Source organism: Quercus robur, chromosome 5 (genome assembly GCF_932294415.1).
Source record: "Quercus robur chromosome 5, dhQueRobu3.1, whole genome shotgun sequence".
Classification (NCBI taxonomy): domain Eukaryota; kingdom Viridiplantae; phylum Streptophyta; class Magnoliopsida; order Fagales; family Fagaceae; genus Quercus; species Quercus robur.
The window spans coordinates 32,150,104-32,168,819 of NC_065538.1; the positions used below are offsets into that span (position 1 = coordinate 32,150,104).

The 18,716-nt window shown below is 35.3% G+C and overlaps 2 protein-coding genes across 3 annotated transcripts in view; both read right to left on the reverse strand.

Moving 5' to 3' along the window:
• LOC126725809 (mediator of RNA polymerase II transcription subunit 15a) overlaps positions 1-18,716 on the reverse strand; it is a 312,712-nt gene that overhangs the window by 283,618 nt on the left and 10,378 nt on the right. The window contains exon 1 of one of the 2 annotated variants that reach the window (XM_050430743.1): positions 3,325-3,421. The exons of the other annotated variant lie outside the window; for it this stretch is intronic. Within the exon in view, the coding sequence (XP_050286700.1) occupies positions 3,325-3,415 (91 nt within the window). The 5' untranslated portion in view covers positions 3,416-3,421. Of the gene's footprint in view, positions 1-3,324; positions 3,422-18,716 lie in introns of those variants that run through there. 2 annotated transcript variants of the gene reach the window in all.
• LOC126728113 (mediator of RNA polymerase II transcription subunit 15a-like) overlaps positions 5,323-18,716 on the reverse strand; it is a 42,708-nt gene continuing 29,314 nt past the window's right edge. The window contains exons 2-6 of the mRNA XM_050433981.1: positions 17,085-17,155; positions 9,986-10,060; positions 9,469-9,690; positions 6,292-6,366; positions 5,323-5,997 (exon numbers count right to left, since the gene is read on the reverse strand). Coding sequence (XP_050289938.1) covers positions 5,590-5,997; positions 6,292-6,366; positions 9,469-9,690; positions 9,986-10,060; positions 17,085-17,155 — 851 coding nt within the window. The 3' untranslated portion in view covers positions 5,323-5,589. The remainder of the gene's footprint in view (positions 5,998-6,291; positions 6,367-9,468; positions 9,691-9,985; positions 10,061-17,084; positions 17,156-18,716) is intronic.

Sequence of the window (18,716 nt, forward strand, 5' to 3'; positions counted from 1 at the left end):
AGTAAGATAAGTACATGCATTACAATATATGATATGAGAAGAATGTGGTGAACATGTGATGAATATGCAATGGTATGATGAACATGAATGGTTGATGATGCTTACTGCCCTTGAATGATATGAGATGTTTGTTGTCTTGTAATCATGTTTTGCTACCCATGTAATGATGATGCTAGTTTATATGCTAGCATGATGTAGTATGATGATATGTGTTATACCATGAGATAGAGTATGAGATACCATACTTAGATGAATGTTAGGATATATGTTTAGATGAGATGAAGATGTCATGTTTGGGTGATAAGATGAAAGCTGCAATGTGATATGCCAAGCCTAGATGGATGCTAGGGTGTATGATTAGATATATGTTAGGATAAAACTAGTGTGTGTGTGGTTGCGCACATGTGTGATAGGATAGCCTAATAGAGGACCCTTTGATAGAATTATGATATAAAACACAATGAGTAGAGGCCGACCCACAGGTTGGGCAAAGTTGGGTGCTTAACACCTTCCCATCTCTATACCTAAACTCTGAACACAGACTCTAAATAGATCAAGCCCTTTGCAAGGAGCACAAATATGCTTCCTAATCCTAACCTAGTTGAGACCCTATAAACCTGTTGCCTCTAGTCCACTCAGTCGAGACTTATTTCTTAGAGCATGGTAACCATGCGCAGTAAAAGGGAGTCAAACTGCCTAAAGACACTGGCGCCATAATGACCAAGTGTGTAAATCAAGGTATAAACCTTCACACATACACAATCAAGGTATAAAAGAATATACATAATCATCCAAGCACCAAATATCGCATACCCACTAAATACGTAAACACACCAATACATATTTCAAATGAATCAATACAATATATGCCTAATCTAGAGAGCCAAGATTAATCTCATGCTTAAATCATCATATACATATTCAAAATCACATAAATAGGCTTTAAAAAATGTAGATCTAGAAAATACCCAAAGAGGAATCCATGATAGTGCATGTATTTGCATATGTAAGCACATGGTCATATATGGAAGCATAGATATAAAAGAAAATCTTGTGATTAGTACAATAGTTTTTATATGGAAATAATATACTAATCCTAGTAATCATGTAGAAAACCATATATAAAACATGATAATCACAAAGCAAAACATGACATTTATTTGATTAGATGAAATCCTAGACTAATAAAGCAATAAAATCGGTAATAGGCTTACTTAAGGGGCAGTAAGAGGTGAATGAAGGCTTAAATGTATGCTGCAATTTTTAGGAAAAAAAAAAAACATTTTTGTAGTCTAGCCTAAGTTGGAAATGATGAGAGGTATTAGTAGCTGATGATGAAATAGATGAGGGAGGGGTGAATATTTAAAGAGGGATGGAGTGGGACTTACAATTTGTTTGGTTGAGGTGAAAACAAGAGGGAGACAAAAGTGGGGAGAAAACTCATTTTCTCTTGTTTGGTTGGGAGTGGAAATTAAAGAGAAAATTGGTTGTTTCGAGTATTTTTCATCCAGGCCCACCAAATTACAATCTCTCTAAATTGAAGAGAAAATAGGGAGAGAAAATGAGTCTTCAATCATAATTACCTAACTACCCTTGCCTTCACTGTTGGAGCTAAAGTGTAACTACCCATGAGTATTGTTTCGATCAAACTGCTACATTAATGTTGTTGTCTTCATCAAGCTGGGTCATTTTATTGTTGAGTGACGTTGCATTGCAATTAACATTCACCAAAGCTTGTTTTTGTTTTTGGTACTACAGTCAAGCTAGTTTACTAAGGTTTTTTGGCTAAATTTCTTGAGAGAAAAAGAAAATATAACAAAGGGAATAGTGGGGAGAGAGGTGTAACAAGGAAAAAGGTATGCATGTGGACCTTTTCCCACATTCACACGTGTATGGCAACATATGAAGGCCTAATGCTTTCCCTTTTATATATATATATATATATATATATATATAGTGTGTTAGGAGGTAGAGAGTGTTAGGAGGTAATAGAGGGTGTAAGAAGATTATGGGAATTGGTTAAGAAAATATAACGCTAAAGAAATATAGAAAATTACTAGAAAGGATGGAATAGAACAAAGAACTAGATACAACAAATTGACTGATATTATTAGATTCAACAGACTCTTTACATAAATCATAAGAATTTCTGAAGGAGGCTATGTTTTGCCTTTACAATGATACAAAGTAGTTATTTATAAACTACGAAATTTAAAACAAATTCAGATACAATTTACAATTAGCTTTACATAAGATGGTAGGGGTTTGGCTTGTGATTGATAGGAGTTGAAGGAAGTAGGGGCCTAGTTGGAGACAAATCTGCTACTGGATAAGGTTTCTACAGGGGCAATAAATGTTTCTGACATATATGGATAAGGCCGAGCTGCTTCAAGACATTTCTAGGACCTTTTTTTTTTTTTTTTTTTTTTTTTTCTTCAAGTGTTGGACATGTTTAGTCCTATCCATCTCTTTCTTGGAACCATTTTTCGTCGATGTAGCATCAACATCTGAGTCATGGTTATCATAATAGGGATCATCATAGCCAATAAAAGGATAAAAAACAGACACCAAACTATATAAAATGTTAAAGGATAAAAAAAAATATACCTTAAAAATATAAATTAAAAAAAAAAAAAAGTTGAACGAAGAAAACATAGAAGCACATACTCTACCATGGGCAAAGGTGTTAAAGCACTACAACCCAGCCCCCCACCCCCACCCCCACCCAAAAAAACAAAGAAACAACAACAACAATGGAAAGGCGAAAAATGGAAATATATTTCAATTGAATTCCTTATATTTGAACCGACAACCTCACTCCATTACCCTTACAAGTAAAGGAAATGGAATTTGAGCTAGAGCTCATGAGCCTACTCATATCACATTTTTTTTTTCTCTTCTTTTTTTGATAAGTATACTCATTTATTTTTCATAACCTGTTTTGATGGTAAAAGCAGTCCAACAGTCGCTAAACATACAAATTCAACTGCATATAGCATCCACCTATCCCCATAGCCCCCACCAATAAAACAAAGGCAACATTACGTTTCAGGATGTCACAAAAATAACATCTTTAGACATTTTAACAGGAATTACGCATCCACGTCCAAAAGGGAAAAAAAAAATCACACACACATATAAACATATATCTATGTTTCTATATATGTACATATGTATATAATCCATGAAGTATGCGTGTGTGTATATAATCCATGAAGATACATGAAACAATGATTTCAGTGTCAAAAACACAACACCAGAGAGAGAAGCAGGGAGGATTAATATGTAAATAAAACCATGTACATAATTCTTTGATGTTCTTACCTGCATCTGGGGACTTATTACTATTGCCAGCAGAGTTGCATGGCAAAGCATTGCCTATAGGATTCTGAGACATGGTTTCCATTGTAAGCATTTTTAGAGATAATTTTCGTAGATAATCTGACTGGCTTGTGGCAGCAATATAAGTCTTTTCCTCAAAGCTTATAGCAATTTTCCCGATTTCATGTAATCCCTCTTGGCCAGAAACATGGAGATGCCTCTTCAAAGTTTCCATTCTATACACAAAAGGAGATACTCTCATTATGTTACTGACCAAACAGGCGCGATTAAGCTATTAAAGAAAATAAGTCCCAAGTTGGTAAACTCTGCTGACAGTGCGGAACTTAAAGCAACAAAATGTGAAAAGAAACCACATAAAATTTCATGAATTTTTTTTTTTTTTATAAGTAAATAAAATTTCATGAAATTTTAAAAATATAAACAATAACCCAATATTTTTTTCTCTGAAAAAAATTAACAGTAGCACTTGATTGTTTAAGGTTCACTATGGTAAATCTGTCAACAGAAAATGTTTTCCTAGTCAACTAACTTGATACCTTGCTTTCCATATATTAGACCCCCAAGTGTTCCTCAACGAATTGTATTCCTAGCACTTTATTTGGGTGATGCATTCAGGTGTTTTGTTTCCAACTCCTAATATAGCACTACTAGTTCTTGTAGTCAACTTTCCATGATACGACATTTGCTTTGAATGTCATATCCAATTCCTATACTTGTAGATGCATTTGTCATATTTCCGAGAAATTTTATTTTTCTTCATATGAGAATCATCAACGCTTACCACTGACCTTTTTGACATTACTTTGAATATTTGTTCTCTTCTTTTTTCAGTTATGCCCTTCCTCAGTTTTTTCTAATAATTAACTGCGGTAAAATATTGGTTATGTTATGAAAAGCTACTACGAACACATGCGTTATCAAGCTCATATATGTAATGAGTAGAGTAGCTAAGCACGGACCCTTTATTTGGGGTGCCATGATCGTGTCATAATAGTGCCCTATCTGCTGTCTCATGTTATAATTTTTCAAAAATTGCTCATATCGCCATATTGTACCCACACCCATGTCCATGCATCCTAAATGAGTAGAGAGACACAAGTCCTACTAGCTAGATCACAAATACAGGCCTAACAGAAATGTTAGAGCAAAAAACGCATTCCTTATATGAGCTTGATAAACCAGAGCCACCAACAATCGCTAGGAGGCACTGGTTTTGACGGCTTGTGCTTGGAAAATTTTGTCATACCAATTACCAAACACTTGAAAATGTTTTTTTGTATAATGTTTTCAAAAGAAAATACTTTGTTGTAAAAAATTTTACATTTGAAACATTTTATAATGAAACAAACAAAGCGTTAATTCAATCATACATATATATTCAAAATGTCAAACGAAAGAAAATGAGAAACCAAGCATATAAAGACTCAAGCTTGGTGTCTAGAATAGCTTCCTTTTTTTCACTAGTTTATTTTGTATAAAATGTTTATTATTTAAAAGTACAGGAGTACTCAGAAAAATGAAAGGCTTTCAAAATATGCTTGAAAATGTTTTTTTGTATAATGTTTTCAAAAGAAAATACTTTGTTGTAAAAAAATTTACATTTGAAACATTTTACAGTAAAACAAACAAAGCGTTAATTCAGTCATACATATATATTCAAAATGTCAAATGAAAGAAAATGAGAAACCAAGCATATAAACACTCAAGCTTGGTGTTTAGAATTGCTTCGTTTTTTTCACTAGTTTATTTTGTATAAAATGTTTACTATTTAAAAGTATAGGAGTACTCAGAAAAGTACCTATCAAATAAGTTGGCTTATTTCCATTTTTGAACCTAACCAAACAGGGTAACAAGTGTGTGTATGTTACAGCTTATTTTGGTGAGTTATTTCCCCCAGCTTGTTAGATAAAATTTTATAGAGCATTATTTTTTTTTTTTTTAGTATAGCTAAATAAATCCTCACTAATTAAAACGGATAGCACTTTTAAAAGTAAGCAATCTGAAATGGAAATTTAGTCTTTCACATGATTACTGGTTGTGCTGGACCTAGTCTTATGTTAAAGTAAGCTACTAATTTCACCACATGGGGATGTTTTACATCTACGTGATATCCCAAAAGGACAAGTTACAATTAGAGCTCCCACATACTTGCGCACTTTCAATGTGATCCCATAGTCACCGGCTGCAAAGCGCTCAGAGAATTTCCTTGTCCTGAGTCCAGATTGGAGCCAGGTTGTAGTGAGTTCATCATGTTTGGCTGTGCCGTCGAAGCCCCAGATAAAGACATAGAATTGTGCTGCAGGCTTGACATAGAATTCTGCGGCATGTTGGAACAGAACCTTGTAAGTTCTTTGATTGCAACTGAGGGTTCATTTGATTTTCATGAGACTGAATTTGAGCAAGTTGAGGTGGCTGTTGCATGGTTTGCATATGAGGCGCAGGAAGCTGTCCTTGCTGCAGTGCAGGCTTCTTAGGCCGATTTGTGTTTAAAAAATTTACTATCTGCTTCTCATATGACCCCAACTTCTCCTTGTAACCAGGTGATATATTATTTTTGGAAACCTGTAAGAATGTTATAATACGCTCCAACATAGTCTTAAATACTTTCAACTTCTCAATCTGATCCGACATTGATTGTTGTGGAAGAGAATCATGCTGGAGAACAGAAAGGAATAAAAATAATTATAAGAACAAGAATTCTAGTAAAGGACAAAGATCAAGTTACAAACATAATCAAGTTATTTTTAATTTGTTCCTATATGGTAAACAGCGGGGTGTTTCTAAGCACAGGTGTATTAACAGCCCCCTGAGGACAGCTGCCACTACTTTCAACCACATATCCATCTCTCCAGAAGGATGCCATTAATACCAAAACTATCATGTGATAGGCTGAATAATGAGTAAACTTAGGCGATGAATTGCACAAGGAATTTTTGAAGCACAACATACCTGCTGCAATTTAGCAGCAATTTTCTGGTACATTTCATTTATTTCAGGCAAGTACAAGTCCTTCATGAATTCGATCTGCAAAAAGAAATTAGCAAGACAGATTATCAAACTCTTCATTTCTTCAGAAGCCTTTATTTATTTCCTTATTATCAGTGCACTAATGCATGCTTCCCCTTGGGGGAAGGTTATACATATCCGTTAAAGCATGAGTTTGTATAGGGTTTTACACAAGCTTCAGTTAACGGTTCAACCAGTGGATTTTATAACGATACAAATATGAAGCTGTCATTGTAATGTACAAATATATTCCAGATGAAATTTAATAAAGAAAAGAAAAGAAAAAAAGAGGGGGAGAACAAAAGGAGTCTTAAATTGATAACATCCATCCATCATCCACAAGTGCTATTCACTCTTAATTTCAGGAGACAAATATGCCTATATTTACTGATCCTAAACCATGTTCAGCTGCACTACAATAATCATCTTTTTCTTTGACCTCATGTGCAAAGTTTTTCTTAAAATATTTCCTTTTAATGAACTTTGATATGAAATGAATAAATACAAATGTCTCCTCATGCACAAACAAGAATTCCTGGTTCTTCTTCTCTATGCTGATGCACCCCACATCTTTCTTGATAGGTACACCAGACAGCCTAGTTGATGGATAAAACTCACTACATTTGACCAAGATTTCATCTTCACGAATTCTTTTTATTTCTACTCAGGATATGGGTGGTTCCCCTTTTACCTTATGTTGACCATCTTTCCTAATAGGAACATCACCGGACTAACTACTTGCTAGATAAACCATATTACAATTAATAAAATACTAATTTTCTACAAATTACTCTCAAGCCTTGCTTTTATATTATTTTTGGCTCAGGATAATGGCTGTAGAGATTTTTCCTATAATCTATTTAATAACACATGTGAAACATTTTTTTTAAATATAAATCATAGCACCCAAAAACAATTTTTTTTTTTTTTTTAGGTAAGAAATATGTATAATCAAAAACAGGCACAAAGCAAAACAAGAGAAAAACAAAAAACAGAGAAGGAAACTAATTACAAAGAAAAAGAGAACTAAGGAACAATGGGAGAGAATCACTAGATGTGAGTCCCCAAGCCCTAGACCAATCATGAAGAGAACCAGTAAAAAGAGCAAGCAACTTGTCACCGGATCTGTCCAAATCCTCAAAAGTCCACCAATTGTGTTCCTTCCAAATACACCACATCAAACACAACATAACTAAATTCCAAATGTTAGAGGAGTGCTTTTATATCACTGCCTAAGCCCCACCCTGACCATATTCTCTCCAATGCACCAAAATCACTATTTGTCCAATCAAGTAAGTAGTAAAATAACTCAATCCGCTACATAACTAAAAAAAAATATGAATAAAAAATATCATCTCACGATTAAAATACAGATTCTCTCTCTCTCTCTCTCTCTCTCTCCCCTACCTATATATATATATACATATATATACATTTTTATGAATATTTAATAAATAACAAATAAAAGCTGTGCAACCCATGTACAAAATGTTCAGCCAGCAGCTTAAGGGCATCCAAAAAGGTGAAATTCAGAATATGATTAATCAATCTAGGAGTTGAAGATAGCCATGAAAAGAACTCAAAAGCAACCCATCCCCTTTGTAAACAGGAAATTTTAATCTCCCAAGCACTATAGCATATCTTTTCTGCAAAACACCAGATTGAACAAGATGATTTAGATTTTTTTTCCTGCCTAAAACTACTAAGACTAGGTTTCAAATACACAATAAACAACTATTAAAAACACTTCCTTATCAAGCCTTCATAGGTTCAGTCACCAGTGAAAGTTATAGTTAACAAAAATATATATGACCAGCAATGCTCTACAGTACCAAATGTTGGGCTATAAAGAGGCAACATTTCTAATAAATGATTGAAACTGAAATGAGAATGTTAAGATGGATAAATGAAAAATAGGGTTTGAAACGAGGAAATCCACTTAAAGGTAGGGGTAGCCTCTATTGATTAAAAGATTAAGGAAAATCACTTGAGATGGTTTAGTCATGTTCAGAGGAGAGTGATTAATGCAGTAGTAAGAAAGAGTGAGTTGATCCAAGTTGAGAGAACGAAAGAAGGTGAGGAAGACCAGTCAATTATAGAAATAGCAGAGTGAATGACTTCAGATAGAATAGAATGAGAAACAAAAAAATGTGGTCAACCCTAACTAATCTGTCAAGATCTAGAGCACCCCCCCCCCCCCCCCCCCCCCCGGCGCCCCACACACAAAACAAACAAATCCCCCAAAAAAAAGTTTAGGACTAACGCTTTGTTGTTGTTGTATCGAGTTAGGCACACACTAGACAACTAGTAGTAGTACCCAATGCAAATATCCCCATGTAGGTATCATCATGAAGAGTAAAACCATAGAAGTGGGCTAACAAGTACTAAATTTTGTGTTTTTCCCACTTTGTAAAATATAGAAGTGCTCCTTAATTGGTCATTTTTATTTCCAATATTAGTATTAATGGTTTCAATAAAAGGATTAAAATGTAATTACGAATCATTTAAACAAACTAATAAAAACAAAAACTAGTTCATTGTTGAAGCAGTTTTTATTTTAGAGAACAAACAAGCATAGCATAAGAGAATCTCTTGAAGAAAACGGAAATCTATAACTGAAGTTCCATATTGGAGAAAAATATGGAAGAATAGTCATACACTGATTTATTATGTGGCCCTCATAAGACTGGTTTAGCTGATTGTGACTACATATAGTATTCTATACTATCATCTAAGTTCCTAGTTTAATGTCAGTTGCATATGGCAACACTATTATCATCAATAATGCATCATAATAATGTCAGATTTATGCGTATTTAAGCTTCAATGATGTTTTGTTAGAAAATAATTTATTATTTCTATTAAAAAGAACAAGAAGTTCAAATTCTCTACTGCTAAGATAATTCTTCACATCCTATTAAGTTGGAAGGTTTGCCCTTTATTCCATATCTACATCGTTGAAAATAATTATTTCTTGTTGGTCAGCAACTATTATCAATTAAGCCCAAATTTCAACTCCACGGAAATTCAACATTTCTCACAACACGTATGAGAATTTGTCATAAGTGAAAATTCATCCAATTTAAAAAATAAAAAATAAAAAAAGACATGGCATATTACCTTTTGATAGACCTCCTCTTGCTGCAGTGCAGGCTTCTTAGGCCAATTTGTGTTTACAAAATTTACTATCTGCTTCTCATATGACCCCAACTTCTCCTTGTAACCAGGTGATATATTATTTTTGGAAACCTGTAAGAATGTTATAATACGCTCCAACATAGTCTTAAATAATTTCAACTTCTCAAGTTGATCCGACATTGATTGTTGTGGAAGAGAATCATGCTGGAGAACAAAAAGAAATAAAAATAATTATAAGAACAAGAATTCTAGTAAAGGACAAAGATCAAGTTACAAAGCATAATCAAGTTATTTTTAATTTGTTCCTATACGGTAAACAGCAGGGTGTTTCTAAGCACAGGTGTATTAACAGCCCCATGAGGACAGCTGCCACTACTTTCAACCACATATCCATCTCTCCAGAAGGATGCCATTAATACCAAAACTATCATGTGATAGGCTGAATAATGAGTAAACTTAGGTGATGAATTGCACAAGGAATTTTTGAAGCACAACATACCTGCTGCAATTTAGCAGCAATTTTCTGGTACATTTCACTTATTTCAGGCAAGAACAAGTCCTTCATGGTTTCGATCTGCAAAAAGAAATTAGCAAGACAGATTATCAAACTCTTCATTTCTTCAGAAGCCTTTATCTATTTCCTTATTATCAGTGCACTAATGCATGCTTCCCCATGGGAGAAGGTTATACATATCCGTTAAAGCATGAGTTTGTATAGGGTTTTACACAAGCTTCAGTTAACATTTCAACCAGTGGATTTTATAACAATACAAATATGAAGCTGTCATTGTAATGTACAAATATATTCCAGATGAAATTTAATAAAGAAAAGAAAAGAAAAAAAGAGGGGGAGAACAAAAGGAGTTATAAATTGATAACATCCATCCATCATTCACAAGTGCTATTCACTCTTAATTTCAGGAGACAAATATGCCTATATTTACTGATCCTAAACCACGTTCAGCTGCACTACAATAATCATCTTTTTCTTTGACCTCATGTACAAAGTTTTTCTTAAAATATTTCCTTTTAATGAACTTAGATATGAAATAAATAAATACAGATGTCCACTCATGCACAAACAAGAATTCCTGGTTCTTCTTCTCTATGCTGATGCACCCCCTTGATAGGTACACCAGACAGCCTAGTTGATGGATAAAACTCACTACATTTGACCAAGATTTCATCTTCTTGAATTCCTTTTTATTTCTACTCAGGATATGGGTGGTTCCCCTTTTACTTCATGTTGACAATCTTCCCTAATAGGAACTTCACCAGAGTAACTACTTGCTAGATAAACCATATTACAATTAATAAAATACTAATTTTCTACAAATTACTCTCAAGCCTTGCTTTTATATTATTTTTGGCTCAGGATAATGGCTGTAGAGATTTTTCCTATAATCTATTTAATAAGTCATGCGAAACATTTTTTTATATATAAATCTTAGCACCCAAAAGCAAGTTTTTTTTTTTTTTTTTTTTTGATAGGTAAGAAATATGTATATTCAAAAAAGGCACAAAGCAAAACAAGAGAAAAACAAAAAACAGAGAAGGAAACTAAGTACAAAGAAAAAGAGAACTTAGGAACAGTGAGAGAGAATCACTAAATGTGAGTCCCCAAGCCCTAAAACAATCATGAAGAGAACCAGTAAAAAGAGCAAGCAACTTGTCATCGGATCTATCCAAATCCTCAAAAGTCCGCCAATTGTGTTCCTTCCAAATACACCACATCAAATACAACACAGCTAAATTCCAAATGTTAGAGGGGTGCTTTTATATCATTGCCTAAGCCCAACTCTGACCATATTCTCTCCAATGCACCAAAATCACTATTTGTCAAATCAAGTAAGTAGTAAAATAACTCAATCTGCTACACAACTAAAAAAAATATGAATAAAAAATAACATCTCACGATTAAAATACAGATTCTCTCTCTCTCTCTCTCTCTTCCCCCTACCTATATATATATATATATACATTTTTATGAATATTTAATAAATAACAAATAAAGGCTGTGCAACCCATGTACAAAATGTTCAGCCAGCAGCTTAAGGGCATCGAAAAAGGTGAAATTCAGAATATGATTACTCAATCTAGGAGTTGAAGATAGCCATGAAAAGAACTCAAAAGCAACCCATCCCCTTTGTAAACAGGAAATTTTAATCTCTCAAGCACTATAGCATATCTTTTCTGCAAAACACCAGATTGAACAAGATGATTTAGATTTTTTTTTCCTGCCTAAAACTACTAAGACTAGGTTTCAAATACACAATAAACAACTATTAAAAACACTTCCTTATCAAGCCTTCATAGGTTCAGTCACCAGTAAAAGTTATACTTACAAAAATATATATGACAGCAATGCTCTACAGTACCAAATGTTGGGCTATAAAGAGGCAACATATCTATTAAATGATTGAAACTGAAATGAGAATGTCAAGATGGATAAGTGAAAAATAGGATTTGAAACGAGGAAATGTTCATTAAAGGTAGGGGTAGCCTCTATTGATTAAAAGATTAAGGAAAGTCACTTGAGATGGTTTAGTCATTTTCAAAGGAGAGTGATTAATGCACTAGTAAGAAAGAGTGAGTTAATCCAAGTTGAGGGAATGAAAGAAGGTAGATGAAGACCAATCATTAGTAATAGTAATAAAAAATAACATGTCAATTATAGAAATAGCAGAGAGAATGACTTCAGATAGAATAGAATGAGAAAATAAAAATGTGGTCAACCCTAACTAATCTGTCAAGGATCTAGAGCCCCCCCCCTCCCCCCCCCAAAAAAAAAAGTTTGGGACTACGACTTTGTTGTTGTTGTATCAAGTTAGGCACACACTAGACAACTAGTAGTAGTACCCAATGCAGATATCCCCATCTAGGTATCATCATGAAGAGTAAAACCATAGAAGTGGGCTAACAAGTACTAAATTTTGTGTTTTTCCCACTTTGTAAAATATAGAAGTGGTCCTTAATTGGTCATTTTTATTTCCAATGTTAGTATTAAGGGTTTCAATAAAAGGATTAAAATGTAATTATGAATCACTTAAACAAACTAATAAAAACAAAAACTAGTTCATTGTTGAAGTAGTTTTTATTTTAGATTTAGGTCAAAACTAAATTGAACTAGTTCTATGGTTTGCCAAGCACCACAATATGTGCAAAATAAAATTCATGATACGAAGAACAAACAAGCATAGAATAAGAGAATCTCTTGAAGAAAACAGAAATCTATCATTGAGGTTCCATATTGGAGAAAAATATGGAAGAATAGTCATACACTAATTTATTATGTGGCCCTCATAAGACTGGATTAGCTGATTGTGACTATATATAGTATTCTACAGTAAACTATGATGGGACTTACTCTTGGAATAGAGGTTCGTCATCTGGTTTAGGGGCAGTTGGTAGTTATAAATGTCATTAAGACTTCTCTCTTGGAATGTTAGGGGGTTAAATAATCCTCAAAAAAGGGAGGTTTGTAAGAATCTTTTGAAGGAATGGAGATGTGATATTGTTTGTTTGCAGGAAACTAAACTTTCTTCTTTAAATTCTGCTCTTGTGCGGAGCTTATGGGGTAGCCCTTTCATAGATTGGGCTGTTTTGGATGCGGTTCAAACATTTGGAGGGGTTTTGTTGATTTGGGATAAACGGTTGGTCGAGAAAATTGATGTTTTTGTTGGTCAATTCTCTGTTAGTGTTCTTTTTAGGGGAGTATTGGATGGTTTTGAATGGGTTTGTACCGGTCTATATGGCCCCAATGCTGATCATCATAGGGCTGCTTTGTGAGAGGAGTTGGCTAGGGTGCGTGTCAAGTGGAACATAGCTTGCTTCTTGTTTGGTGATTTTAATATTATTAGATATCCATGTGAGAGGCTTGGTTGTGAGACTTTTAGCCCAGCCATGTTTGCATTCTCAGATTTTATTGAGAATAATTATCTAGTGGATTTACCATTGGATGGGGCATCGTTCACCTGGTTCAGAGATGCTGAGCCGCAAGCTATGTCCCGTATAGACAGGACTCTGGTTTCTGTGGATTGGGTGGATCATTTTGGGGATGTGTCTCAAAGGGTGCTCCCTCGTGTTATCTCTGACCATTGTCTGCTTTTGGTGGAAGCTGGTGGAGTTGGTAGGGGTCGCTATGCTTTTAAGTTTGAGAACATGTGGCTCAAAGTTAAGGGCTTTGTCGAGAGAGTTAAACAATGGTGGGAGGGGTATAGCTTTATAGGCTCCCCACGTTTTATTCTAGCTCAGAAATTAAAGGCTCTTAAAGAAGATCTCAAGAAGTGGAATAAAGAAGAATTTGGAGATTTGGTATTTAGGAAGAAGTGTTTACTATCTGAATTAATGGGTCTTGATGCTAAGGAAGAACTGTTGGGCCTCTCCAATGCGGAACAATCCCGTCAAACACAGGTTAAAGGTGATATTACAGCTTTAGCTGCTTTAGAAGAGACTTTTTGGAGACAAAAATCTCGTGCTCTGTATGTGAAGGAGGGAGATAACAATACTCGGTTCTTTCATAGATTAGCGAATTCTCATAGAAGGGCTAATCACATTAGAAGCATTGAGGTTGATGGAGTCTAATATGAAGACGGATCTGCTATTAAATCTTAGGTGATTCAGTTCTATCAAAATCTCTACACGGAGTCAGGTATGTGGCGTCCAATTGTGGATGGACTTGATTTTGCTTGTATTGGAGAGGATGAGAGGCTGTCTTTGGAGAGGGAGTTCTCTAAAGAAGAGGTTACCCAGGTTTTGATGGAGATGGAGGGGGATAAAGCACCTGGGCCAGATGGATTCACCATGGCTTTTTTCCAAAAATGTTGGAGTGTGGTGGAGGTGGATGTCATGGCTGTTTTTGAACACTTTCACAGGTATTCGGTGTTTGAAAGGTCTTTAAATGCCTCGTTTCTCTCTCTAATTCCCAAGAAAAATAATGCTATTGATGTTAAGGACTTTAGGCCTATTAGCTTGGTAGGGAGTGTGTACAAGCTGCTGTCTAAGGTGTTGGCAAATAGATTGAGGGTTGTGCTAGATAGTCTTATCTCTGAGTCTCAAAATTCTTTTGTTGGTGGGAGACAAATTTTGGATTCAGTGCTTATTGCTAATGAATGCATAGATAGCAGATTGAAGAGTCATGTTCTCGGTGTGGTCTGTAAATTGGACATTGAGAAAGCCTATGACCATGTGAATTGGGATGCTTTATTCTATTTGTTGGGTCAAATGGGTTTTGGGGTGAAATGGAGGGGGTGGATTAAGGCTTGCATAACTACTGTTCACTTCTCTATCATTATGAATGGTTCTCCGGTAGGTTTTTTTGGAAGCTCCCGTGGATTGAGACAAGGTGATCTGTTGTCCCCTCTCCTTTTTCCTTCTAATAATGGAAGTTCTAAGTAGGATTTTGAAGAAAACTGAGGAGTGTGGTTTGCTTAGTGGTTTTCTTGTGGGGCCTGTTAACTCTATAGGGGTTCGCATTTCTCACTTGCTGTTTGCAGATGATACCATCTTGTTTTGTGATGCTTCTAGAGATCAGTTGATGTCTATTAGGCTGGCTTTGACATGCTTCCAAGCAGTTACTGGTTTGAAAGTAAATGCGGGGAAGAGTGAGATTGTGCCAGTGGGGGAGGTTGGAAATATAGATGCTTTGGCTGCCATTCTCCGTTGTAGGGTGGGTAGTATGCCTATGAAATACTTGGGAATGCCGTTGGGTACTCCATATAAAACAACATCTGTTTGGAATCCTATCTTGGAGAGGATGGAAAAGAAACTCTCAGGTTGGAACCGTCTTTATTTATCAAAGGGAGGTAGACTTACTCTGTTGAAGAGTACTCTTTCGAGCCTTCCTACGTACTATCTATCCTTATTTGTCATCCCTGTTGCTGTGGCTAATAGGTTGGAGCGTATTCAGAGAAATTTTTTATGGGGATCTTCAGAGGAGAGCTTCAAGTATCCTTTAGTGGCTTGGGAGAAGGTGTGTTTACCGTTAGAATTGGGTGGATCGGGGATTAGAAATTTAGTGCACTTTAATAAAGCCTTATTAGGGAAATGGTTATGGAGGTTTGGAAGAGAAGGTACTCACCTTTGGAGAAGGGTTATTGCAATTAAATATGGAGAGGGTGAAGGAGGGTGGACTACTAAAGTATGAAGAAGGGCTCACGGATGTGGTCTGTGGCATGGTATTCATGATGGATGGGAGAGTTTCTCCAAACATGTGGCCCTAATGGTGGGTGATGGTACTCGTATCCTTTTTTGGCATGATAAGTGGATTGGAGAGAACACACTTAAAATGCTCTATCCTCAGTTGTATGTGTGCTCTAATGACAAGGATGCTTGCATTTCTGATGTATTATGCTATCGGGAGGGTGGAAATGATAGATGTTGGAATGTGAGATTTTACAGGGATTTTCATGAAAGGGAGTTGGAGGCTGCCTTCTCTTTTCTTGAGTTCATTCAATCTCAAATCCCTAGGGGTGTTGGGAATGACACTTCTTATTGGTGTCTCAATGGGAATGGCAAGTTTGATACTCGGTCCTATTATAATAACATTTGGGGTGCATTTGCCTCTAATTTTCCGTGGAAAGGCGTTTGGAAAGTTAAGATTCCTAAGAGGGTGGAATTTTTTGTGTAGACAGCAGTTCATGGGCAGATCCTTACATTGGATAATCTTATGCTTAAGGGGCGCATTTTGGTGAATCGGTGTTGTATGTGCCATCGTAATGAGGAAACTGTGGATCATCTCCTCCTCCATTGTCCTGTAGCTCACTCATTGTGGGTTTACATGTATCAGATTTTTGGGATCCAATGGGTCATGCCAGGCTCTGTGGAAAGTTTGGTGTATAGTTGGAGCAATTGGCTGGGCAAATTTAATTCAGACATATGGAATATGGTTCCTGGCTGTTTGATGTGGATTGTTTGGATGGAAAGAAATCGGCGCTCTTTTGAGGATACTGAGAAATCTTTGGTTCAATTACAAGCTCTATGCCAGAAGACCTTGTTTGATTGGTCTAAGTGTTGGGGCTTCTCGGATTGCTCTACTATCTTGGAATTTATTTCTTCTCTTAGTTGGGCACTTTAAGTTTTTCTTGTTGTTTGTTTGTTTGTTGCATTTCCTTGTGTTCACCATCATGAACACCTTGTATTTTCTTTCGTTAGTGTTAAAGTTTGATTAATAATATTCTTATTACCTATCAAAAAAATATATTATCATCTAAGTTCCTAGTTTAATGTCAGTTGCATATCGCAACACTATTATCATCAATAATGCATCATAATAATGTCAGATTTGAGTATCTAAGCTTCAATGGTGTTTTATTAGAAAATAATTTATTATTTCTTTTAAAAAGAACAAGAAGTTCAAATTCTCTACTGCTAAGATAATTCTTCACATCCTATTAAGTTGGAAGCTTTGCCCTTTATTCCATATCTACATCATTCAAAATAATTATTTCTTGTTGGTCAGCAACTGTTATCAATTAAGCCCAAATTTCAACTCCACCGAAATTCAACATTTCCCATAATACCTATGAGAATTGGTCATAAGTGAAACTTCATCCAATTAAAAAAAAAAAAAAAAAAAAAAAAAAGACATGGCATATTACCTTTTGATAGACCTCCTCTTGCCAATCAGCCCCATTTGCATGCCCTGTCTGAGCTGTGGAATCTAGAGATGCTAAAAAGTATATAAATATATGTAAATAAATGCTCATGTGAGTCAAATGAATATCTTCTTCTAAGGAAACAATTTAAAGAAGCATTACTCACTGAACGCTATACTAGTAAAAATCTTCATTCCAAACTATATATCATGACACTGTAACACAACTGTAATAAAAGCATGTGAAATGAAAATAGCACCCAAGATTAAAAGCTAATTACTTAAAGACTCCCCATATAGTTTTGCATTGATCCACCATGCATCACTCAATCCCCCATAAAACCCCTTAGAGGCTTCCACAGCTTGTTTTACCCATATCTTCAAATAAAATAACATTCACTAGCTATTTTGGATGGGGAGTTGACCTCCATTTGCATGTATATATAGAACTAAAGTGACAAAATCAGGTTGGACAATGATGGACATTCAGAAATTTTGTTATTTATCAAGGAAAAAAAAAAAAAAAAGAATTGGCACGTCCCAACCAACCGAGTTGAGTGCATCCTTCTTACACATGGACATAATTTATTATCTTGATTTACTAGAGTGCTTTGCAAGGTTTAAATCTACATAATTAGCTTGTATGTACTTTGATCATTTTTTCTCTGACAGTTGACATGTACTTTTTGAAGTTCAACATATTAATTCTAGCAGGAGGTATATATATATATATAGAGGAAGTGGAAGTGACTGCCCTGGATTATGAACTTGGGGCTGCATTCTCATCCCTATTGCATATGAAAGAACAAAAACAGACACCAAACTATATGAAATGTTGAAGGATAAAAAAATAAAATATTTATAAAAAAAAAAAAAAAAAAAAAAAAAGTGGAACGAAGAATACATAGAAGCATATACTATACCATGGGCAAAGGCGTTAAAGCACTAAAGCCCAGCCCCCCAAACCCCACCCCCCCCCCCCCCCCCCCCCCCCCCCAAAAAAAAAAAAAACCCAACAACAATGAAAAAGAAAAAAAGGGAAATATATTTCAATTGAATTCCTTATATTTGAACCCACAACCTCACTCCATTACCCTTACAAGGAAAGGAAATGGAATTTAGGCTAGAGCTCATTAGCTTACTCATATCACCTTTTTTTGATAAGCACACTCATTTATTTTTCATAACCTGTTTTGAGGGTGAAAGGCAGTCCAACAGATGCTAAGCATAGCATATAACATCCACTTTTCCCCATACACCCCCCCCCCCCCCCCCCCCCCAATAAAACAAAGGCAACATTACTTTTCAAGATGTCACAAAAATAACATCTTTAGACATTTTAACAGGAATTACGGATCCATGTCCAAGAAGGAAAAAAATTGCACACATACACATATAAACATATATCTATGTTTCTGTATATGTACATATGCATGTCAGCATGCGTGCATGTATATAATCCACAAAGATACGTGAAATAATGATTTCGGTGTCAAAAACACAACACCAGAGAGAGAAGCATGGTGAATTAATATGTAAATAAAACCATGCACATAATTCTTTGATGTACTTACCTGCATCTGGGGACTTATTACTATTGCCAGCAGAATTGGATGACAAAGCATTGCCTATAGGA